Source organism: Equus asinus, chromosome 5 (assembly GCF_041296235.1).
Source record: "Equus asinus isolate D_3611 breed Donkey chromosome 5, EquAss-T2T_v2, whole genome shotgun sequence".
NCBI lineage: Eukaryota > Metazoa > Chordata > Mammalia > Perissodactyla > Equidae > Equus > Equus asinus.
In genome coordinates this window covers 96,665,140-96,691,905 of record NC_091794.1, presented here as the reverse complement: position 1 = coordinate 96,691,905, position 26,766 = coordinate 96,665,140, and the positions used below count along the sequence as shown (strand labels likewise).

The following is a 26,766-nucleotide window of genomic DNA, read 5'->3' as shown; positions in this document are numbered from 1 at the left end:
TGGATTCAACAGCCCATCTTTCCAAAAATATATATGCTTGATTCATACATATTTTGAGTACAGCTGCTGGCTTTGTCCCAATACTTCCACTCAGTTCTCTTGACTTGGTTCTCAATTCAGGGACAAAGCCAAGGGCAAAACTGAACTTGTAGGCTAGGCCTTGTTCACACTGAGGCAAAATGGCTACCAACTTGAAAGAGGCAATCTTTCCCAATTTGGGGATGCTCTGGACATAATAGTAAACAAACCGTGAAATGTAAACTGGGCCCAAAATATGGAGATTTGTGCAGCTTCATCTCATGAAAACGCATTTAAAAAGATTATAATGAAGCGTTAAGATGATTTTAGTTGTGAAATGTTAACTATATCAGGAGAATAAGGAGCCAGAGGAAAAAAACCTTGAGCATAATTGCAATTTTTTTACACATACTTTCCTGAAAACCTAAAGCCATCAAAATGCCCTTATTCTATCCACTGGCTGATGACGGTGAAGATGACCAGCCTCAGTATTCCTTTGGAGATGCTGTTGCTCTTGGGCTGAACGCCATCACAGCCATTTCTGCTACCTGGACACACAGCACCTGCTGTAAATTTGTGCCTTCAGGCTGGCTTCCCATTCTTCCCCAACTGCATGCTTTAAGGAATGAAACACTCATTTCATGTTAGTTGTGAGTAAACCACATAGGAAGCAAATCAGACTACAAATTATGTAATATTTATTTATATCATCTAGCTCTCTAATGTCGACTTCCCTACAACCTTTTTTTTTTTTTTAATTTGAGAAAAATTTTTTCTCTGCATCACTCTCTCCTCCCAACATTTGTGGGCTTTTTTTTCTTTCATTCTCTTGAAAGACACTGAGCTAAGCTCCTGGGGATTTCTGGAAAAAAATCAGTGTTGAAACTAGAGGCATATCTGTAGTCAAAGTAAATATTACTTTTAACATAAATTATCACCTAAAGGGTCAAGGAACAGCAAACAGTTTATCTGATCAGCATCCTCTTCTTCTTGCCCTTGGTTCCAAGAGTGAACCTTAGAAATCTTGGTCACTGGCAGACCGTCAGGGACAAAGGGAGTGGAGGTTACTTGTGAAAAGGATGACTTCACCTTCCCCTGAGACAGAGATGTGGGAGCAGTGACTGGAGCTAACGCAGTTTCATGAGCCAAAGGCTATAGACTTCTAACCCAAATTTCAAAGAAAAAGAAATCCTCCAAGTATCACTATCTCTTAATCATTCGTAAATCAGTTATTGTGCTCTTTCATGAAAATATTGACATATTAGGTACTCTAACACCATCATACACAGCTCCATTAATCATTCATTTTCCAATCTAAATTGAACTTTCACGTAACTTTTTAAAAAATGCTAATGCAAAGAAGGAAAGTTAGAAAATTCGGATTTGAATGAACTTTGCCAGTGACCGTTATGTAACTTAAAGTGTCAATTCTAAAAATAAATGGAAATATTTTCAAATGTCAACACCCACACTTGTATAATTTACAGTTTCTCTTTGCTTTATGAAATAAATCAATGCCTGAAAATCCGAAGTAAACATAAAATTTTTACGTACCAGATGAATTTCCTACTGCCAACAAACTAATTTCAAAGGCTCCCTACAATCTTTAGTTCTGATTGCTCTCAACCAGCACCTTCTCCGTCCCTCCACTAGCTTTTTTAAAATTTTTAAGTAAATTCTTCAATGGATTAATGGTTCTACCTGACACCTCGGGTAAAATTCCCAATTTGATCTCGCTAAATTATGTTACTATAAATGAGATGCCAAAAGTGGAATTTGGGGGATGTATTCTTGTTCTCAGTCTTTCCTAGACTGCCACCAGAGCTTTGTTCTTAAAGATTTGATTATCAAAACAAAGTAGCAAAAGAGAATATGTATTATGCATATGCAGAAACTCATTTTCTCACTGACTTTGCAGAAGAACCTAGTCCTTTTCAATCATTCACTACAAAGTTCTATTGCAAGTAAACGGAGTTTAACTTCAAGTAACTCCAACTAAAAAAATACTGCAGATAGCTAATTTTCAAAGAACACTTTAACTGGAAAATTAACCTGTTAACATTTTCGGTGTCACTAAACTAACTTTAAAATGTAAAAATGTGTGGCATATCTTGTTTATATATTATAATAAAAGATATTTTACTTAGGTATTTTTGTGTGTGTAAGGAAGATTAGCCCTGAGCTAACATCTGTGGCCAATCTTCCTCTTTTTGCTTGAGGAAGACTCTCCCTGAGCTGACATTTGTGCCAATCTTCCTCTATTTTATGTGGGATGCTGCCACAGCATGGCTTGATGAGTGGTGCTAGATCCATGGCTGGGATCCAAACCCATGAACCCTGGGCCGGAGAAGCAGAGAGGGTGAATTTCATTGGGCTGGCCCCCAAAGGATACTTTAAAACAACTGTATGAAGGAGATAAAGAAATACGTCACTTTCAAGGTTTTTTGATCTTTTACAGCTTCTAGTCATAGAAAAGAACTTAAAAGGCCATGCAGGGTTGACCTTGGCACACCAGTCTCAGATATGAGAGAGACATGATATGGGGTTTAAATCCAATGAGGGTTCTGGGAAAATAAGAAAGCATTTGGGACAAAGCAGCAGTAAGGCCTGATTCTGATATATCTAAAATGCGTTTTAGATAAATATTTGTTATTCACTTTACAATTGAGTAATTCAAGTCTTCTGCACAAAATTTCACACAAAGAGGAAATACTTTAAGGTCTTAAATATTTCCTAATGTAACATGAGACTACCTTTTTTAACCTTAAAGATTAAGGGAATTGATGCTATGTTTATAGAAATAAGAGAATATAAAAACATCCATAGTTGTTTCAGCAAAATCAATACCACTTAAACTGTTTCATAAATAATTTTCAGATTGAACATGGCAAGTATGCAACTAAATAAGGAAAAAGATTTCATAACCCTAAGGTTAGAAAATGTTCCATAGTATACTTTTTACCTATGTCCTTCGTCAAGTCTGAGTGCTCCAATACATGCTAGTGAAAAAAAAGATCAAAATTAGCATTAGCACAAGGATTTTCAGTTAATACTGCAAATAGAACCATCAGGAAAAAAAAGACCAGAATAAACAAAACTCAAATATGTGACTATAGGAGAAATCCTTGAGACATAAAAATCAAACTGTATTACTTACCAAATCTCTCTACCATCTCCCGATAAATATCCAGGAAAAAATGCGGGAGATCTAAAACGCATTATATGTGGGGAGAGAGAACACTTTAATAGCCCTCCCCCTAAATAACATAACTCAAAACGAAAGATTTTAAGACAAAACATAGGTCAATGAAGTACAATTATTTTGAAGTTTTCTATAAAATTTTTAAACTTATGAATAAGTCTCTCGAGTTTTCTGCTCCTAAGGATGCTGAAATCCTTTGAAAAGCAATAAAAGCAAAAAGCAAAACTTAAATATAGGGGGAAAATCCAAGACAGAACATGGAGTAAAGAGAAGCTGAGGGGAAGAGATGGAGAGAGAAAACACCAAAAAACAAAACAAAGACTCCTTCTCTACTATACCCTGGGGCTCTATTTTTGAACACACCAGTTATTTAGTATTTGAATCATGGCTCAACTACAAAACATTCCTGCATCTCGGTGTCCTCATCTGTCAACTGAAGATTCAGGGACACCTGAAAAGCACTTTCCACAGTCCTTGACACACAGTAACTACTTTACAAATGCTAGCTATCAGCATTAAACACAGAGCACATATTCACTTACGTATTTCTCAGCTATTATTTTAATTTTTCAAGGGCAAAAGCAGGGATCTCCCTTACGGGCTCCCTGAATACAGGCTGGAATCTGAGCCCAGATTTTGACAATGTATCTAATGACACTTAACTTTCAGAATAGCTTCAGTTAAATTCCTTAAAATGCTGTCTTTACATAGAAGTAGCTCACTCAAATCTAAGGCAGCATTCCCTTCCTACCTGGCGTCAATTATTACTGTTGATATTAGGAGGAGACGGAAGGCAGTACGCCCTTATGTATACATGTCTACATCCTAAATGATGGTGATTTGAATGATCAAATTTACTGTGGGGACAATTAAAGCCAACAGGCTATACTTATAGGTAGAAAACTAACAACTTCTTTTATTCCTTTCCTCTAAAAAACTAAAGCTTTTGTATATATAAAAAAGCAAACATTTGTCAACCATAAACTGTGGAAAAGAAAATATTCTACGATGCTAAGGGCAGGGCAATAGAAGCATACAACAGCAACTTAAATTTTATAAATTAATTAAACCTTATATTCTAGAATAAACTTTTTGCTTTTTTTAGCTTGTAATTCAACACTCTCCACAATAAGCCTGACCTAAGAAAATGCTTTGTCTCTAGTTCTAGAGAGCTAAATACATATTTTTGGAGAAAGATAAAAATGAAAAACTACTGGAAAAGTAAGTGGTTAGTTCTTGTACTTGCTTTGTCATAAATTAGCTGTACAACCCTGGCTATGTCATTCAACCTCTTTGGGCCTCAGTTTCCCCACTGCTAAAATAGGATGGATCCAACTACCCAACTCATGGGTTACTGTGAATATTAAAGATAATGTGAAGCATTTAGCTGGCACACAGTAGCAACTCAATGAATGGGAGCTATTCCTTGACTGTGAGAGGGGTTGGACTAGGTACTAAGTCCAAGGTCAAAATATCAAGCAGCCTTCTGTTGTACTTTAATTTCCCCAAAGAGAGACAGCTAGCACATAGAGGCAAGTCTAACAGACTTTGTCTAAGGGAGTTTATTACACCATGATTAAAGCAAAGAGCTCTTTAAACAATTTCACCCATTGTATGCATGAACACAGCAATATGGACATACACTGCAAAAATATTACAGTACCTTTGCTTTCAGAAAACACAAGAGCATGTGAAAATCTATGTATCCACCTGTGTAATTTTTAGGCCAGGACTGGCCAACAGGACTACTTTTTAATACTGTTTGGTCTGTGTACTTTCAAGAAGCAGAATTCCGATGACCGTGAAGCAAGAGATTGCTCTGTAATAGTTAACAGCAGAAAGTCTTCTGAAGTTCCCTTTGAGTCATTAGGTTCAGCCTCAAAACCTGACTGCAAACTCTCAGATCCAAATGACTAATTCTAACCCTTCTGCATTCTTACAGATATTGTTATCCACAGTATCTAGATATTAAGGTTTATTACAGATTTGTTGTCAAACTGCCACTAAAGTGATTTCAAGGGCTCCTTGAAGTGGGCCACTCGTTGGAGTCTAGCAATAATTTTGTATATAGCAATTCTGATAGCTCAACTATATATTCCTGTTATTTCATGAATGATGTTGTCACATTCCAATCCACGTCTCTTAGGAAAATGGAATAATCTCCAAATTGCTAGGAAGTAACAGGTTAAAGCAAGATGGATAAAAACAGTGTAACTTGCCTAAGGCTAAATAGTAAATGTTTAAGCACAATCAGTTAGATTGGGAAAGCACTAATAGGTTTGAAAGGAAAGATAAGACAGGAAGTATACAAAAAGTCTCAAAAGAGAAGAATACGAAAGGTCTCAAATTTCAAGAATTTAGATTTGACATCATGATGTAATGGGAATGTTGGTGTTTGTGTGATGATTATTATGGCAATTCTGTAGGACAAATAAGGGAAGTAAGAGAGATTAGTCAGGAAAATTGGGACGATGTGCAATAATCCAGGACCTGACTTGTCAGGCACACAGCAATACTTCCTGACCTCTAAGTCTTGGATTGGGACTAAGCAGACTAATGTAAATTTTCTCCCTAAATAGAACATTACCTCCTTAATGGGAGAAGACTATCTTATATCTACTGATATATTTTCAGTACCTAGAACATTATCTAGCATAAAGGTTGCTCTCTAAAATTATTGTCTAAATCTGAACGTAAATGCTGTTGTAATTAATGAAATCTAATTCATTTTAAAAGTATCACTGAATGTCTAGAATCCTTCAATGCAAATTTTCTAGTCAACTTAAATACTCAAGTACAGCTGTTAGTTCTCATGGCTGGTCTTTTTTTCTGACACTGGTTCCCAGTCATTCTCCTGTAAGATTAAGAATCGCCACTGTAGGGTAGTAGGTTAATGACTAGAAAAATTAAGGAAAAGACATCATAGAAGAATCAGCATGACTTGATTAACAGAAAATCCAACAGAACTATTAGGATTGCAACCTGTAGGAGCAAGAGACGCTCCCCAAACATGTAATTCTTCAACGCTTTATCTGTAAGGTTTTGTTCCCTTTACCAGATGTTCCCTCTCTACCCCCAGTGCCAGGAGCACACGTACTCACTAAACATTTGTTAAGTGAACCCATGCTGCTGACCTTTCTTCAACATTATCAAGTTTCAGGTGATCGGAGGCACAGAGGAGATTACAGAGTGAAAGACTGGAGTCAGAGATATGATTTGGGAGGATATAAAATCCAGTAGCCCTAACAGCAGCTGAAGTTCCTATAGAGGGACAAAAGACACAGGAAGGAGGCACTACAGGGGACAAGAAAACGCACAGAATTGTGGATCAAACAGAGCCAGGAAAGCTATGAGTTTTGAATGTTTACTCAATTGTAACAAAAATAACAAAAAGATCCACGATAATGATCAGGAAAAAAAGGCAACCCAAACGGCCTGAGATCATTGCTGCCATTGCACTGTTGCTTTGACCGAAGAGCAATTAAAATGATCTGTAAAGAATCTCCTAGGCAGAACACAGTAGATGGAACCCCAAAGCAACTGAGGGCACACGGGTTTGTCAAATATCTATCTGGAATTCTGAAGCTGGTTTTGCAGCTGAGTATAAGCAGAGCCAGACTGACTTTGATTAATACCCTCCCACTTCAGAGACTGCTCAACTATTTAGTGTGCGACTGCAAGTGTGTGTGTGTGTGTGTGTAGGCTGTTACTATCAGAGAACAGAGTTTTCCAAAGGTAACAGGAAATTTGATGCCATTCAAATTTGCTTATACATATTAAAGGCTTCTTTCGCCAAGAATCAAGATGACTGGAAAACTATCCGGAAATAAGTTCTGGTTCTGCTCCATCTTTATTCTATGACCCTACCCTAGGTAAACCATGTGAGTTATAAAGTGAAATGGAAACAATCATGCCCCACTTTCAAAGCACACACAAAAAGAAAGATAACAACTGGGAACAATCAGAAAGGTATATATTAAAAAAAAAAAAAAGCTAACACTACACAAAGCCATGGTTATGTATGCACCCAGCATACTTCATGACCTTCCAGTAGCCACTTCAAAGACATAAAAGGAAACCAGGGAAAGTACACAACAGGGCAACTAAGAACAGTTTACAGAAATAAAGTGGCTTTTACCTTCAAAGAGTAAGAACTCCAATCTGGAAAGGAAGTTAAGACGATAAAGTTGAATCCCACGTAAAATCACAATGGTTGCAGACAAAATACCACAGCCTGGCTCCATTTTATTAAAAGTAATTTAAAACAAATCCTGAAACACTCTAATTCGATGTTTTAAAATTGGTAAAAGGGGGACTGACCCCGTGGCCGAGTGGTTAAGTTCACGCGCTCCGCTGCAGGTGGCCCAGTGTTTCGTTGGTTTGAATCCTGGGTGCGGACTTGGCACTGCTCAGCAAACCACGCTGAGGCAGTGTCCCACATGCCACAACTAGAAGGACCCACAGCAAAGAATATACAACTATGTACCGGGGGGCTTTGGGGAGAAAAAGGAAAACAATAAAATCTTTAGAAAAAAAAAACTGGTAAAAGGAAATCTCAAATCACAAGATGTTTAGTAAACTTGTGACAAAAGTCACAAGGGCAAAAAAAAAGAGTAGTTTGAAAAACCGTAAATAGGTGTAAGAACACTGTTCGATTAATGGAGGCTGCAACGAGAGCACATTTACCCACAAACAGGAAGTTCCTGAGGTATTCAGAGGCTATCATTAACCTTGCTATCACAACACGAAATTCTTATGCTCCTATTTCTATAAAACTAGTCCTTGGCCCCACTTACAGTTCTGAGCTGAGGAGCTAGTCTAACCAACCAGTTAGTAGTATCTCAGTTATTTCATATTTCAAAGAAGCCTAATGACATTTACCTGATAAGACTGCACAGAGCAAGTAAAATCCAGGAGGCAGTACAGAGCGGGGGTTAAACGCGAGCTCTGGCATCAGACCCACCTGGGTTCAATACCAGATTGGCCACTTCTAGTTATGAGGCCTGGACCAAAATAGCTGTGGTTTCCACATTTATACTTTACAGGGTTAGTAAGCTTAAACAACTTATGACAATGTCAACTCATTCGAAATATTCAGTATTAGCTCTTTTGTCAAACTTATTTTTGACTGAAATTATAACCAGTTCAACGTGTTAACCTCAGTTCTTTCCTCCTGACTCAAAGTTTCAGCTGGTAGTTATAGGCCTTAGAACTTTTCTAAAAAGAAAATGTTCACAGGTGAAAAATAAAGAGATCGACAGCTTAAAAGGTTGGAAAGCCACTGGGTTAAACCATGTATTCTTATGAGACATGTAGTCCTGAGTTTTTCCCCCAAATGAGCTATTATTATCTATCTTTTCTTTCTAAATCACCTCAGCAGTCACTCCTGTCAAATGTCTTAATGTCCTATACTGCTAACAAAAAAATACAGAATCAAGACACTAGATTAACCAGTTTCATAACACATAAGGGAGTATGAAACAACCTGACCTCATAAGGAACCTTATGCATTACAAGGAACGGAGAAAAAAGTTATTTTTAGTAAACCTACTCCATTTGAGTGAAGTACCATCTGTATGTCTGTTTTGTCTTCAGGGAGGAAAGAAATGTTTCAAAGAACTGCTCACGAATCCAACATTGACCAGGGATTTCTCACTTAAAGGGTTAAAGTTTTCAGTAATGGAAAAATAGATAAAAATATAAGAACATGTACCCTTACATTTGTTTTCAGATTTATACACACTCACTCACTCAAATCTTTTTTTTTTTTTTTAACACTGGCACCTCAGCTAACAACTGCTGCCCATCTTTTTTTTTCCTGCTTTTTCTCCCCCAAATCACCCCAGTACATAGTTGTGTATTTTAGTTGAGTCCTTCTAGTTGTGGAATGTGGCACGCTGCCCAGCATGGCCCAAAGAGTGGTGCCATGTCCGTGCCTGGGATCCGAACTGGCAAAACCCTGGGCCACAGAAGCGAAGCGTGCTAACCACTTGGCAACAAGGCCGCCCCTCACTCACTCACTATATTTTTGTCTTCTTTAATTAAAATTTGAACTGTATAGATGAAAAATACTAAAATCAAGTTATCTTTATCATATCCAGTGGACTCTAAACTTAATTTTAGTTAGCTAAAAAAATAAATTAAAAAATATTTAAAAATCGTGATATATGTATTTCACAAACTTTTCTGCTCTCCAAGGGTAATCAAAATCTGACACATTATCCATGTATTCCAATTATAAGCTGAATATCTTATTAGGAGCACAGAACACCTTTTGAACTTACAATGGTGTTTCCGGAAGACTTGCGATGATTACCACTACTGTTTATACATCTACCATTGCCTCCTGGAATCTTCTCTAAATTCTTTGAGGATAATGATCATGACTTATTTTGTCTTCCCAACTCCAATAGAAAACACTCAATGGTGTGAAATGAATGGATGACATATTATCAGTGTTAGGTACAGACTAAATCTTTTCAATAAATAACTGACTTTCGGCTAATTATCTAGATTTGGTTAATGATGTACAAGATCAATCCATTTAATGATATCCCTTCTTAGGCATTTACAGTTTGATTGAGATGTTACCATACTTTCTGAGAAGAAAAAAAGTTTAATTACCTTTATAATACTTCTCAAGGACAAATCCAAAATGTTAATTTTTAGTAATTCCTACTATCATACTGGAAGCTCACACTGCGGAGAAATAAACTAGCAACTGTCATATATTTTTCTCAATCCTCTTTTTAAGGTGAAAAACATGTTACGTTAACAAAAACAAAATTAAAGATAAGAATTTTCAACACAAGACATGATGAATCATCAATTTGGGTTTGCTATCTTACTAAAATTATTTAAACATTTATTGATAAGCAGGATCACATAAATTACACACTGAGCATTCACATAAGTGTTCAGCTGCTGGAGTAGTTACTCAAACTTATTTCTTCAAGGCTATTATGTTACACATCTAAAGACACTTAAATATTCTGCCCGACAGAATCTTTGGGTAAATTTTAAGAAGCACTTATCATTACTGTGACCCATTTTCCAGATTAAAATATAAAGCAACACTAAAACTGCTACACAAATGTCATTTTTAAGAGAGGAATCATAGTGACTTTTCAGAAAATATTGATCAGATGTGTTAATAATATAATATTTCACATCATTAATAATCTCCCTCTGGCAGACATTTAGTTTACACTAAATGAAACTAACCTTGGAAAAATTTTCTTCAAGACAGCTAGTTTTCTTGGAGCCAGATCAACTGATCAGTTATAAACTCAAAGAAATTACTTGAGAACTTAGGCATGGTGAATTAATAGGCCTTTAGCTCTTCCCTAATAGAACATCACTACTGTCCTGGTGACCTTAAATTCAGGACCGGTGAGTACTGAGAATCCCCGATTCTACTCTGAAAAGCAACGGACCAAATTACACAGAATTCTAGAAGCAAAGTGTTACAATCCTTAAGAATTAACAGGCTTTTAACAAAAATGTTGGTATCTGTTGATCTATATATTGTTTTCCAAATGGCTCAGATTTTCATGAAACACAACAGCAGAAAATACCCTGAATAATCTAAAACCATTATTATTTTACTTTTAAAAAAACGGTTTAAAACCACCTTTCTTTCTGTTTCAGGGAAGACAACATTTTTTGTAAGAGTGCATAAGGAAAGTAGGTTCTCCACACCACCAATCTTAGGGCTAAGCATACTGGCTTCTCTATGTGTAATTCTGTCTCTCGCACACACACACATTCAGGTCTGAAAAGTGAAGCCCTTTAACAAACTCTTCCACTATGTCCTTCAAAAAGTAGAAGGGCTGAAATCCAATACTGGATGATGGGAATGGTTTAATAAACCAACACTTAAAAAATTTTTAAGCACCAGATAGAACTCAGGTATGAAGATAAATATGGATTTTGTGAATAAAATATGTAGGAGTGAAATTTTTAATTTTTAAGTCACTTGGAAAGTGGCACCTCTTTCCAAATTAAGTACAAGCTCGCCTACGTAAATAATGGCTTTCTCAGAGACCAAAATCCAATGATGTTTTGGCCTAAATTTTTAGAAACGAAATGATGGGAGAAAAACAAAACAAATGACAACTGAACTGTCAACATCACACACAAAACACCCTAGCAATCCAAATTAATCTGGGACGAAATTATATTACTTTAAATTCAAATTGGCTGGCTTTATTTCAGCCATAACAGAGAGCTTTAAAGTAAACATAAAACATTTCATTCTAACCTCACATTAGGCTAATTTCTAATCTAGTACTTAACAGTGTATATTTGGAGTCAGGCGGAGTCAGGCAGAACAGTGTCTGAACCCCGGCTCTGCCACTTTTACAGATAGGTGACCACTAACTACATATAACAAATTACTTAATCTCAATCTCTGAGTTCCTCATACGTAAAGTAGGGACAATACTATCTACCTTACAGGATTATTAACATGATACACAGAATGTAAAGCAATTCCTGAACACAGTGCCTGGTACATAGTAGTCACACAACAGTTAGTATGTATTATTAACCCACAATGAAAAAAAAGCTTGGCGTAAGAAAAACAGCAGAGTATTTGTTTTTCATACTTCGTCTATGTTTTTATTTTTCAAAATAAAGTTTTAGAGTTGACAATCAGATTATTTCATCACAGTTATCAGGAATTATCTTTTAGCCCCTCTTTATATAATGGAGATACCTGCCATTTCTATTCTTCAAGAGCATTTTCCATCTGTTGATCTTAATCTGTATAAATTATTTTTTAAAAGTCACTTTTAATGATTTTTTTCTTTAATCTGATGCAGATTTTCACCATCTAAGATCTACTTTGAACTAACTGGTGAATGTTATAACCTTTTTTCAAAGTTAGAAGTTTCAAATAAATAAAACCACATGGGTATTTTTAGTAACCGATTAACCTCCCCTTTCTGAGCTTTCAGAAGTTATTTTTATTCTATCTTCTATGACTCTTGTTGTAACCTGTTTTCTGTACTAATTCCTAAATACACATGCCAGGACATTTCCTCAAGTGACCTGATCTTTTTTGCTTTTTTCTTCCAACTGTTATCTTCCCTCAATTCCCTAAAACTATTAAAGCCTCTTTTTCTAAATTCATTTTATTTTCTTGTCGACTATGCTCCTAACCTTTCTTTGGGAGCCTAAGCATATTAACATTTGCGGTGGCCTTTACCAAAGTTTTTTATCTCCAATTAGATCCAACTAGATCCTGCAAATCATTGCAAACATTTGTTATCTTTTCCACTAAGGTCTACTCTGAAATTCCCGCCAAAGATGAGATAAACAATCTATGACCTTGCTACTGCAAGTGTATTCAGGGACACTGGCATCACCTAAGAGCTTGCTAGAAATGCAGATTCTTTTTTGGGGGGAGGGTGGTGGTGATGAGGAAGATTGGCCCTGAGTTAACATGTGTGCCAATCTTCCTCTATTTTGCATGTGGGACACTGCCACAGCGAGGCTTGATGATCAGTGTGTAGGTCCATACCCAGGATCTGATCCTGCGTGCATAAACTTAACCACTAGGACACTGGGCTGGCCCCCTACAGATTCCTGCACCTCATCTCAAATCTACTGAATCAGAATCTGTATTTTAACGAAATTACCAGGGATTCCCATCCACATTAAAGTTTGACAAAAACTGCTGAGTGGTGAACTGTGACCTAAACAGTGTAAACTAGACAATTAAAACAATCACCAGAAGTTCTTTCGAAATTATTTTGATAAATGCAACAAATGGTCTCATCTTTTTTCCCCACATTTTGGAAAGTCAAACAGAAATAACATTACAACTAACAAACATACCTACATTACTCTTCATGATTTAGAAAGAAGTTTCAATAAGAATATATATTGTTGGTTGTATTTTAAACAGATTAAATTGTTTTCCACACCAATTCAACATAGCTTACATTTAAATATGATTATCTGCTAAGGTTCTACTTCTCAAAAGGAAGCACGGAAAGTTTCAATATGACAAGCCAATGCTAAACATGTACCATCTAACCAAAAATATTTAGTTATACAACAATTTGCAAGAGGTATACCCAAGACCTTCTGACCAAACTAATTTGAACAACAGAAAAATATCTAAACACCATTATAATCAATAGGTTCGAATGAAACCAGAATTTGTTTTGATAATATTTTGATCAATATAAGATACAAAATTTCCAAAAGTGATTTAGCTGATAAAAACAGTGATGGCCTTCTAAAATACATTAATCCCTGCTTAACCTACTTAAAAACCTAGGGAACTGACACCTGCAGATTTAAAGGATTCCTGGTTGAAGTACGAGATTAATCCTCCAAGAACACCTGTATAGGGATGTTTCTGTCTCCTAATCTATTCAAAAAGTGCTTGATATGAGATCTTCGATAATGTAGTATTTCCTTATTTAAGGAAACATTTTCTCCTTTACATTTTTGAAGACTGAGGTTGAGCCCCTTTGTTGGTCAGTTACCATATTGACAATACTGATCCTCATCTTTACCCCTGTGGAAAAGAATTTTAAAGTGATCAAATCTCATTATTTTAAAAGGCATGACTAAACTGCACAATTTTATGACTAAAATTTAACCTTCTGCCCTGTTAATAAATGGAGTTAGGCCTAAAAATCACCCTCTGGGAATTATAAATCAGTAATTGAATTAAACACTACTCATTAGATTTTTGAGGAAATGTCTATACACAGTCATGATTTCAGTCAAAAGTTTCCAGTCAAAATAAATAGAAATATGATTTTTTTCATAGCCATAGGCAGAAGATATTCCCCTATGTGAATATAATACTCTCCACAGGAAAACAGCTAATAAAATTTTGTCATTTCTAAAAATAAACTAAATAAATTTAGAGCTTTAGGTAGAGCCAAAAGACACTAATAGAGCCTAACCTTAAAATGATCAAAAACCTTTATTTTTGGAAAAAACATACTATGAATTGGTTCACTGCCCCACCCCCATCCTGTCCCACTCTACCCCCAGGCTCTGTTAACACCTAAATGTGCCCAAGTTTAGATATTTCTGCTGTTAGAACATTCCCTCCTGTCTCAAGAGAGCGATCTTTGTTTTGGGACAAAAGGAAAAGAAGCAAAAACAGTAAACTCTTTCTGGAAAATACTGACTTAACGGAAGTCTCCTGTCTACTGTTTTCTTATCTTAAAACAGTAAGGTAATCACTTTTTCTTCCCTATATCCCATATTTACTTAACAGTCTTCATCCAAAAGAGACAAGGCAGAAAATATTACTACTATTTCTAAATAGTTTCTTACTCAACTTGTTTATGGATCATTAGGTCTCCAGCACTTTCCTCCTAAAGCATTTTGTTATTAATGGTACAGTCTGTGGAGGAAGGAGCACATTACTTCAAGTAAATTTCCATTCTGAGTTGCTGAACTTCTACCTTTCTGACTCGTAAGGAACTAAGTATACCCTCAGGGAAAAGTAGACCCAAGAAAAACTACTTTATTAGAGCTATCTTCAAGAGAATGGGATCAGTATGAAAACAGAAACCCTTAGAAAGTTTAAGAAATAAAGAGAAGGCTCTCTATGTGGTATTTCTTGTACACTGGAGATATTTTCTGATGATGCATCTAAACACTCCAACACAGCCTTCCTCAAATATTCTCTCACCACTTCTCCTTGACTTGCTGGCACGTCACGTTAAGGGGTCAAGGACACTGGGGGAATAAAATGTCTACTGAAACCACTGTACAAGTGTTTCCCTTTGCCCACTTCTTTATGTTTTCTAAGATCATTTCCAATGTGGATATGCCACAAGTTCATCAGAAAATCTTTTATGGCAGGCTGTTATGCCAAAGTCAATATTCCCATCTGATGCCTGTGGATCCAGTTCTGACCCCAATAACGCTACTTCCTGACACTTTAATAAACCCCCTCGAATTCAGTCCTTTTATTTTTACTACCCCACTCCTTCGCTACCTTCCCTTGAACAGGTGCCCAATATGCAGTATTAAATTTGAGGACAGGAACTCCATTTGACTACGAAAGTCTCAATCAGAGAACTACTGAATCTGTTTTGCACAATTGAACCCATCACACCCCACCCAAAATCACCAACACAACATTTTGAACATGTTAGATTTTATTAAAAATATTTAACATTTTACAAATATTTCAATACAGTTATGATACCTGAACACTGTACCAAAAGCATGATTTTTATTAAACTGCTGATTAAATGGTCTTGCAAATGTTCCTACTTTAATATATTCATGTTACTGTATGCATATCAGCAATGTAATGTTTGCAGGAGCTTTCAGTTCAATTATAGAAATAGCCTTATAACATAGTACTAAACATCATAATAGGATTCATTAAAGTACAATTCTACCTATATTACTGAACAAGCTAGAGAAGTCCCTTTTGTCCAAGCATCATAAAGGAGAAATCAAGATTAGCAATGTTCATGGGATCCTGACAAAGTTTCTATATAAAATGAAAGCCCTTACTTATATTTGCGGAATTTAAAATTTCCGCCACAATGCCTCCTCCTTTTCTGGTCCCATGAAACGTACTTTGTTGTTAGTGTATAAAAACCAACAAATTTGCACTGCATTTTCCTTAACTTATATGAATTCCACAGAATTGAGTGTTCCTATTGCTTACTTTAAAACTTCCGAAGGAGCACATTATGAAGTGCAACCTTTAAAGTTCTATACTTTGACTTTTCTATCAATGATACATGCATAAAACATGTCAGAGGAGAAACAAGTGCCTTAACACAATAATGCAATCACTGCAATTCTTAAGGTGTAACTTCATTGTATCGATGTATAGCTAGTCTACAGCAAGCTTACAGATAAGGGTTTATAGTCATGACTCAGGCTAGCACATGTTTAACATCTAGGAGATTCTTTCTAGACTGATACACCCAACCAACAAAGAAGGCATAATACTGAGGAGGTTTTTCAGTCATGAAAATCCATAATTACTTTTAATCACTGCTTATGCTATATTACAATTATTTTTTATATGGTATGGTCAGAAATGCCTAGTTATTAAATTTAATTTCCTCCATTTATACTTTACGATCATGGAATCTCTGAGTATGAAAGATTTTAATCTTTAGCAATCATGTAAAAACTGACTCTGAATTCTACCCATATCTACTAATTCCATCAGCTGCCCTGGGTTTCAGATAAAACACAAGTTGTTGATGGATTCGTGTTTCTGCTATGTTCAAGATTCTAATATTCTAGCTAGGTAATTTCCTTTTGACTCAGAGTCATTATTATTAAATGTATCTTTAAATTGAGTCCACTATTGTTTATCAAATTGCTAAAACTTTTAAGTTTCATTTTACAATGTTAAGATGTCTTTTGGAGGATTTTAAAAAACAATTTCTCCCTCTATTCTATCAACACTTTCCTATTTTTACTAATATTAGTGTGCAATAAACATCTCTTAAGATGCATTATATGCTAATCTAGCCAATAAAAATGAAATATGATGTTAATACAATGAGGATATTAGGGGGATTTAAATCATAGTAAAATAAAGCAAATTTATTGTCTCTCCAAGAGACTTTATTTAGAATCTATTCTGATCACTTAAAATATACCCTGAGTATTTCATTACTTCATACTTGCAGGCCCTTCCTGCTAATCTACCAATCTGAGAATAAAGAGTATGAAGTACTTATTACATGTCCCTATGAAGAACAGAATTACTTAAGGTCTTATTTTACAAGACTGACATAAATGCCCGCTTATGGTACATGGGCATTCTCCCACACTTAAAATACCCCACTACAGATAAAAAAAAAAAAAATAGGAAAAAAAAAGTTCTTACCAACAATTCCACTGGTTATCGTCCCCAGCGAACCCCACCTAGCAAGTCGACATCATGACATGTCAGGTCAGGGCAGCCTCAACCTCGCTTCCCTGATAGTCAGGTGATAAAAGGAAGGAGTTAAAACAGGAAAAGTACACTTGCAGATTTCTGGATAACATCTGAAAATGATTAAAAAGTAAAAACAAAACAAAAAACCCAGAGCTTCTGGTAACCTCTAAATAAAAAATATATATGTATATATATATATAAAAAGAAAAAAAATTCTCTAGAAAGATTAACAGTAACTACTTCAAATTAAATATTTGTATTTAAATTACTGACCAATACATTAAATATACATTTTTAAAGCTTGGTGTTTGTATTTTAAAAATAAGAATAATCAACAAACTTCTAATGCACAAGTAAACATGCCTGGTTAACGGATTTGTCATTCTGGATTCTCTAGTCAGTCACCCAATCCACCCGGTTACTCAGAACTAAGTTAACAGAAGCTCCCATTCTTAGAGAAACATAAACACACTTATAAATCCAGTGCACTCTTTCTATAAGGCTTTTTCTTAGCTGCTCAATTAAGAGACTCCAGATAATAAAGGGCAACACTAACATTAACATTTCTTCTACATACTTCAGTTGGTTTTCTTTAACAGTATCAGATAACTCAGTATAATAAAATTCTCTTTGGAAAATCAGAACAGGAAATTTTAACATATTTAGAAGTCTTTATAAATGGCAAGTTAACAGCCTTATAGCAAGTATCACTGGAAGGGTTTGGTTTTACAAATAATACACAATTAATAAAACGTAGGTATGATTATCCAAATGGGCAGGAGGCAAATGATGTAATGAGATTCAAGAATATTATATGGCTTTATGCTAGAAATGGAATTTTATGTCCCTTGTATTTTGGAACTTAAAATATATAATTTATTTTGATGCATGCTAACCTTTTCAAAAAGAGGGTTCACCTCCTAAGTCAGATTTCAAAATCAAATGAGAGAAAAATTACCTACTAACAGAAAGCATTGGGCTTTCTCATGCAGAATAACCCCAGTAACTAAAGAAAACTAAAAAACAAATATGCTGAACTCTTTTTGTTTAAAAAAACTACAGAACCATAGTAACTCAACTTCCATATCAATTGACCAAATAAACATGGATTTATTAGAAATCTGGCAACTTATTAAAACTTTTTTGCTTTTAAAAAATTAAAACTGTCATTTAAATACATACATTTAAGCAACTGCTATAAATGAGTGATCAAATAAAAATTAGCATTCTTTATTTTGGGGAAGGGGTATATTTGTGTCAATCTCAGGAGGGTATCTATAAAAGAGATCTACCTCAATAAAAAGTAAATATATTTCCCAACAGACATTACTGTACCAGGCTCATAAGTAAAACCAAACGAACTAGGTTCGGGAAGAAAAACGATGGCAGAACAGGAAATAAAATTTCCCAGAACTCATAATTTGTGCCTATTTAAAAAAAAAACACCTAAGCAAATTTAGAATAAAGACCTCCCTCAATTGACATTTTTCAGGTTTACATATTAGATTTCTTTCTGTGAAAAGTTAAGCTCTGAATCTATTTTCTCTGAATGCTGCCACAGTAAAAGTTTCAAGACATCAAGAAGAGAAAAGCTCTCAAGTGATATTTAATGTTTCCAAAGTTGTTTTTCTGTTAAATAAAATAGCCAGAAAAAAACCTATCAAGTAATATTAGAGGAGTATTTCCATAGATATGTTTTTAATTGGTGAGAGTAAAATAGAATTTGCAATTAAAGGAAAGGATTTTGACAGGGAACCCATGTTTTGTTCTTATGCTTTCACTAGGGTTTCTATTTTAGGATGGGTGGGGGAAGCAGAATAAATTACTTCTTCAGTATCACTTCTAGTCCCGTTCCTAATTTTCTTCATGAGAACTTTGTAGCTGGTACCACCTAATTTTTAAGAAATACAAACAACTCAAATTTTATTTGTAGACCCTTTCTTTCTTCCAAGAAAAATCAGGGTTTTATTTAAGTCTAATTTGTAGTTATAGCTTCAAATTGTATTTTCAAAGTTTAAAAGCATCATTTAAAGAACGTTTGGTGTCTTTACTTGCATACATGGGCGTAAGAACAACTGGATCTAAGCTTCACCAAATAGATACCCATGTGAACTTGAAACTACTATAAAACAAACTATATGATTCCTCTATCAGTTTCCAAAAACATCATAGGAATACTAAAAAGGCCTGTTAACTTACTGTCCTATGTAATGAGTATACTTTTAACAAGAAATGAGATATAGACTTTCATAGGCAAATATTAATTTTCTTACTCAAGATCAAAAGAGAAGCCATGAAACCCAAAATATGATCTAACCAAGCTCACAAGGAATCAAGTGGCTTATAATTTTGAAATCTAATATTGCTGTCATAAAAGACACCAAACAGGAACAAAACGCAAAATAGGTGTGTCCATTTTAATTATTCCCAATGGCTAATTTTTATAATTTAAAAACAGTTTAGACCCACCTAAGAATAAAACGGAAGGGAAAATTTTATGGTAATTTGAGAGTGATCCAGACTTATCTACACTGTAAAGTTTGGATTCTTTTGTTCCTCTTATTCTCAAGCAAAAAAAGTCATTACAATAAATCAGAATTTCTAAAGGAAACAGGGAAATAGAGGTAAGACTTGGCCAACAAAAACTTTAGCCATTAGGGAGAGTAAAAAACAATAAAAATAACAGGTATTTAACAGAAAAGTGAGAAGTACGACTACTGGACATTCTTAAGCCTCTTTTATAAGGCATGAGTGTTTCTCAAAGCAAATTTACATAGCAATAGGAAACTATATTCCTAAACCAATAACTAAAGTGGTAGTCATGATCACATATACTAAACTGAGTTTAGTCCGCAGTGCAATTGACGCCACAGTACTAACATTACTTTCTGTTATATACATTCAATGATCCACCAAATAAGGTCTTCAGACAACAAATTATCCTCTATAGAAAGAATGTGGGTCAAAATAAATTGCAGTCTGCTTTCTCAATCCCGTTTTATTTAATGCAAATTATCCAATGCCTGCAAGAATGTTCAAAAGCCTTTGAACCTGTTTTTAATAAAAATAAAGGATAAAACTTCAAAATTAGAAAAGACTATGAGAGAACACCAATCAATGAAGTGCTATTTGGAATAAATACTAGAATTTAGACTAATCCTCAGTCTGATAACCACGATACATACTGGAATAGACAAGAAATTTTGCAAGAATTTGATCACTCACATAGGCAGTTATACTTTGAAAACAATATTCCTTGCAAGAATTACGAATAAAATAATGTTTTAGGACACAATTGAATTTGAAATAGGTAATGTTTTGAATAGATTTTTGAGTTTTATTGAAATCTTACATGAACAAGAAATTGGAAATACAATCACATCAAAGAACAAATTGTCACGGCTTTGACGTTTAAGCCAAACAAATTTTGTAGGGCAGATTTCAAAAAGGTGTGAAGTTATAACAATTTAAAAACACAGTTAACCTACTTCTAGGAATGCAAAACATACAATCATAGGTTATTTTCAATACAAGAAAACTTAAATTTGTTTGCTTTAATTTCTTAAAACTACTAAGACAAAGTACTAGCTTGTATTTTTATTTACAGCATACTCCATACTCCTATGTGATCTATCCCAAATCCAAAAAATGACACTGTCCAAAACCAAAGGTTCTGCAAAATCATGATTTAACAGTGTGCTCAGCTTGTTTTGAAGCTAAAATGAAGCCTGAAACGATAAAAGCATTGTAACCCCCAGAATAAGGGAACTCTGCAAGCCCAATAATGTCCAAGAGCATTTATGAAAAGAGGAAAAAATAAAAAGACTTGAGTATATACACAATAGTGATTTCTTCAGCCCAATACAAATGGCAGCAAATTGCTACTTAAAGATGAAACAGTTAAGCCAATTTTTTTTTTTTGAAGAATGTAGATCTAGAGCCAATCGCATCTTGCCAATATCATTTTCAAGCCCTCACTTGTCTATTTCCACTGTTGCCCATAAGTATCCTGATAAAATTCTTGGTTGTCATTATTGTAACCATAGTTACCGGAATAGTCACCACCTTGCTGAAGCGGCTGCTGAGCGATGGGTTGGGAACCCCAGTTCTGTTGGTTGTTGGTCTGACGGCGCTTGGAATCAGGTTGGTTGTACCCATCTGCCTTTCTCTTGCCTCCTACATTGCCCCCACGATTGCCCCGAGCTCCACGGGAACCACGGCCTCTCTGCTGTTGTGCAGGACCCCCTCTGCCACCCCTAGAGCCTCTTGGTGGTCCCAAAGGTGCCCCCCGCTGTGAATAGCCAGCTCTACCTCTTGGAGGTGGTGCTCCCCGCCCCCTTGGTGGTGGTGGAGCACCTCGCCCTCCCCTTCCTCCTCCTCTTCCTCTTACTGCATAGCCATCATCATAGCCGTAGTAGGGATCTTCATAGCCTCCACGATAGTCGTGATAATCGTAACCATAGTAATCATCATAGTAATCTTCATAGCCATAGTAATCTGGAGGGTAGCCATATCCACCTCTCCCCCCACCACGACCCCGACCTCTAATTGGAGGTGGCATGCGAGGAGGAGGGTGATAGTAATAATCTTCATACCTAGCAATGGAGGGAAGGGAGAAAGAAAAAACAAATTAGTTTAATTCAAGAATCTTCCTGATTTTATTGACCTGATCTCTGTTATCAAGTTATTCTCTGTTGAAAGAACTATTTACTAAAATGCAGACTCACGCAGTGCTTCTGGAGGCCTGTCTAGCAGCTTGGCGCTCTTTCCTTTTCTTGTCTGGTGGCTTCGCTAAGACTATTTCAATTTCTTCCCCTTCTATTTCTTTGCCATTCATTTCATCCATGGCCTATACAAAGTTAGAAAAATAGATTTATTTTACAAGTAATAGTATTTTAAAACATAACTACATAAACACGTCTGTGCCATTTAATGCACTTAAAAAACAACTTACTTCACAACTATTAGAATTTGCAAAAGATGAATCTAGCCAGAAAGTAATAAAACACAAAAAGCAGTTGTTTTCCTCAATCTTTCCCCCTTATATGTAAATTATAGAGAACAAATCCTATGTCCTATTATTATATTTAAAAAGGTAAAAGAGCTGCCAGAGCTGCCTACTGCTGCTCCTTAATTCCAAAAAACTAACTCCTCAAAGCTTACCCACACCAAAGCAGCAAAGCCACATCTGGGAAAAACGCCAGCATTAACACCAACTTTTCAGGACTCAAATTTTTTTTTTTTTTTTTAAAGATTTTATTTTTTTCCTTTTTTTCCCCAAATCCCCCCTGGTACATAGTTGTATATTCTTCGTTGTGGGTCCTTCTAGTTGTGGCATGTGGGACGCCGCCTCAGCGTGGTTTGATGAGCAGTGCCATGTCCGTGCCCAGGATTCGAACCAACGAAACACTGGGCAGCCTGCAGCGGAGCGCACGAACCTAACCACTCGGCCACGGGGCCAGCCCCTCAGGACTCAAATTTTTAAATAAACGCATAGCATTCAACATGTAGGTCTTACTCTGTTCTTCCATAAAAATTTTAAGGATTTGAAATACAAATGACATCATCAGTAAAATTCAACAAGATATTAACCAAAAAAAGCCTAGGTTTCCCCCGTTACACTTCACTTGGAACATATTTTGCCTTAACAGTTAAAAGCGCAGAGCCCCGGGCTCAGCCCTGTGGCGAAGTGGTTCAAGTTTCATGCCCTCTGCTTTGGGACCTTCTCCACTCAGCAGCCATGCTGTAGGCATCCCACATACAAAGTAGAGGAAGATTCGCACAGATGTTAGCAAAGAGTGAATCTTCCTCAAGCAAAAAAAAGAGGAGGGGCAATGGATATTAACTCAGGGTGAATCTTACACACACACACACACACACACACACACACACACACACACACACACACACAGCGCAGAGCCCAGAAAAGCCCTGGACTAACCAAGATTCAAGCACTCACCCGGAAAGCAGAAATCACACGCATTCTATGCTCTAGCCCTGTAAGTTGTTCCACCTACCGGCCTGCCATTCTTCAAGATTCAGGGAAGTCAGTAAGGAAGTGTCACCTCCTCATCACAGCTTTTCTGGTGCCCTATACAACCTGTTCCTTTCTGGACACACTCAATATAATGCTCTATCCATAAAGTATCTAGATGGAGATTAAATCAGTCCTCCTCTACATGCTAATTTCCCCTTTTACCACCTTAGCTTTCCGCCACTTCAGCTGAAAAAGCTAACAAATGAGTCCACAGAAGCTTCCTGCTATAAACAAAAGAATGAAGCACCTCCTCTTTCCCCTGGCCATCCTAAAGAATGTGATATCCAGTTGCCGAGCTAGAAACTTTATAATTTCATAGACTTCTTTGGTAAAGCACCCTACCAGTTTTTATAATTATTTTCAATTAGGGACAACCACTTCGTTAATACCAACGGAATCCAAAGAAATACTTAGAAGGTACAAATTTATTAGTTATCTGTGTTTCATATCACGGCAATTTCAGAAGGCAGACGACAGAGTCTGTACTAAGCTTTGAATTTTATAAGCAGTATTGACTCATTATTTCTATGTCTCACTACCATCAAAAAGCTAACCAATAAATTCTAACTAGTCAAAGATTCTGTAAGGCACATTTTAAAGCAGCAGCCTGGGCAGAAAACAAAAACAAAAACTGCTCCAATAAGAGGTGGCACTACTCCACTGACAGAACATGGAGAAAAAGAACCAAGGCAGAGTCACTGAGGATTCTGGATTCATCTTCCCAATTACATAAAAAAACTTTTATTAGTATTTTGTCTTCTTTTCCTCGTCCAGAAAAGGAGAGAGGAACAAGAGGAAGTAGAAACTGGAAATTTCACCCATCAAAGATGGTGCTGATCAATTATCAATAGAAAGCATCAGAGTACTCAGGTTTTATGTTCTAGATACCATACGAAAATACTTTTTTTACACTTTTCATTACTATCTTCAGGGGAAAATCAACTATTATATGCAAGAAACATCTCTAACAACTATCGAAACTGGCAAAATATAGTCAACGCTATTAGAATTCTAAAATCACCAAAGAAAGGCAAACCATGAAGAAGTAACCATTCCCTCAAACATATCAGCTGAATTAAATATGCTGGTATGTAGTCATGTACACTGCTCAGTTTCTTTCATAGGTCCACAAACTAAGGTAAACAAAGTAGTTATAATACATTCATTACCTGTTTAGTATTTACAGTAGCTAATTACTATACCTTAGAATATTTCCAAGGCATCATGCTACCAAACCTTAGGCTTACAAAAACAAAACAGATTAAAAATAACCTGCCCGAGATCACAAACCCAGTTAGTAATAATCAGGCTTTGAAATACAGAGTCTTACCTGTTACACTACTACACTTCACAGAGATTATTAAAATAAAGGTTCAGCAAAAGTTGAAAACCATTTTTATTTCAATTTTTAAAAGTTGCTTTGTGTTTAGCAAGTTTCAACAATAAAATTCAAATACCAAGAACCAAAATTTCAAAACTTCTACCTTAACAGCTGCTCCTCTGTCTTCAAAATGAACAAATGCATAATCTTTCAACTTCTTCACTCTTTCGAGTTTTCCAAATTCAGAAAATGACTTTTCCAATATTTCTTCTGTCACTGTAGTAGCCAAGTTTCTCACAAACAAAACTTTCACCTAATACAACAAATATACAAAGTTGGCATTGGCTACTTCATTTTAGCTGAAGTCTTAAAGTATTTCTTCCTATCTTTATGGCATAGGTTTTTCTTCTCTAAAACATTAAGTGCTGTCACAGAAAGTATGAAAACTGCCAAGAAAATGATTCTGATATTAGTTACCAATTTATATAAATTATTAGTTCTTTCTTGTGCCCTGTCATTAAAGTACCTAACACTGTGAAGAGGACCTTCAAGGAACCAACACATAATTATTACTAAGTTAATGTACAAATTTAACATGGTCCCTAAATGCCCTCTAAACAACAAGTTTTCCTGTTTTCTCCCCCCTAGAACTGGCTGATTCTAAAGTTTATAAGAAAAAATAAACAAGCAAGAATAGCCAACAAAAAAAGAACAAATTTTAAAGACTAGCTCTACTAGATATAACAAACTATGATTAAGTCATTGAATCAGTGTAGTGTTAATCTGGATAAAGATAAAAGGTGGATCCATACCTCACACTATACACCAGAAGAAACTAAACAGATGAAAAGTTTTAATTAAAAAAAAAGAGAAGAGGGTGGGGAGGAGACTGAAAGTATTAGAAGAAAATGAGGGTGACTCCTCTACATAACACTGCACTGGGGAAGGCTTTGTGACAAAATCTGTAAACTACAGAGTAATAAATTCTACTAGTAAAAATAAATGACTTCTACATGACAAAAAATATCATAAGCAAAGTCAAAAAACAAACTTATAAACAATTCCTCTCTCTTTTATATCAGAAAGTAAGAAAACAAGAAAAAGCTCAACAGAAAAACAACTGAATAGAAAAACAGGCAAAATTCACGAATACATGGTCCCTATGAAGAAACACAAATGGCCCCTAAACATATTAAAAACTTAAAACTCACGTATAGTAAGAGAAGAAAATCACAATGGCTTTGAGATACCATTTGTTGTCAGAGTGGCAAAATCCAAGTCTGACTATACACTATTTTGACAAGGAAAGGAAAAGAGGCCTCTTGTACTTTGCTGGTGGGCAGGTAAAATGATACACTTCCTACAGAGGGGAATGTGGTAATCTTACTAATTACAGACCCATTCACCATTTGGCCCACAATTCTATCCTTGAGAATCTATCCCACAGATATCCATGCATCTGTATCAACTAACATTACAGAAGTTTAGTTACTACAGTATTTAATAACAAAAGATTAAAAACAACTCAATGTCCAGTTGGTTGAATATATTACGTATTTTGGTACATCCACAGAATGGAATATTATGTAGCCACAAAAGATGAGGAAGAACTCTAAGTATAGAGATTGTCAGGATACACCTTTGGTAAGACTTTCACCCCCCATTTTTACATCTCCAAAACAGGGATCCAAGTTACATTTAATGTGATATGCAAGCACGGTGTCAGAATTTAATTGGCAACATTTTTTAATTTCTTAGTGGTACATATAATAATGGTATCTTCCTTAGAGTGATGAAATATGTTACCAGCGAATACAGTAGGTTACCAGCAACAATTTGAATAAGTGGGGAAAGTAAGAATAAGCACTCATATTTGCCTAAGGAAGAGCTTAAAAGGACAGACCAGAGACTAAAACTGGATGCCTACAGGGGACAAGGGGGATATGGTAATGGGGCTAGGGGTGGAAGTGGGACTACTTCATCTATACATTTCTATCTAATTTCGATTTTTGAGCTGAAGAAATATATTACCTATTCAAACAAAAAAAGTAAGAGACTCACTGAACAAACTGTTGCCTCGTGTAAAAGGCTAAACGAATAAAAAGGATTTGGGGAGAAGATATTAATTCAAGGGGGAAAAAATCTAACACTTTCCATCTCTACCCTCCTTTTCTCAAATGTTGTCAATACTGAGGTCTAACTGTACATTAGACAAGCCTCCACCGATTTATTATTTTTTATAACTCAATATGGATCTTTTACTCTTTCCTGAGGTGAAACCATAA

General features: G+C 35.7%; 1 protein-coding gene across 3 annotated transcripts in view; it reads right to left on the bottom strand.

Moving 5' to 3' along the window:
* Positions 1–20,439: 20,439 nt before the first annotated feature.
* HNRNPR (heterogeneous nuclear ribonucleoprotein R) overlaps positions 20,440–26,766 on the bottom strand; it is a 33,594-nt gene continuing 27,267 nt past the window's right edge. For all 3 annotated transcript variants that reach the window (XM_070510715.1, XM_044769976.2, XM_044769978.2), the window contains 3 exons: positions 24,645–24,794; positions 21,851–21,972; positions 20,440–21,718 (listed from right to left, as the gene is read on the bottom strand). In XM_070510715.1, coding sequence (XP_070366816.1) covers positions 21,106–21,718; positions 21,851–21,972; positions 24,645–24,794 — 885 coding nt within the window. In that variant the 3' untranslated portion in view covers positions 20,440–21,105. The remainder of the gene's footprint in view (positions 21,719–21,850; positions 21,973–24,644; positions 24,795–26,766) is intronic.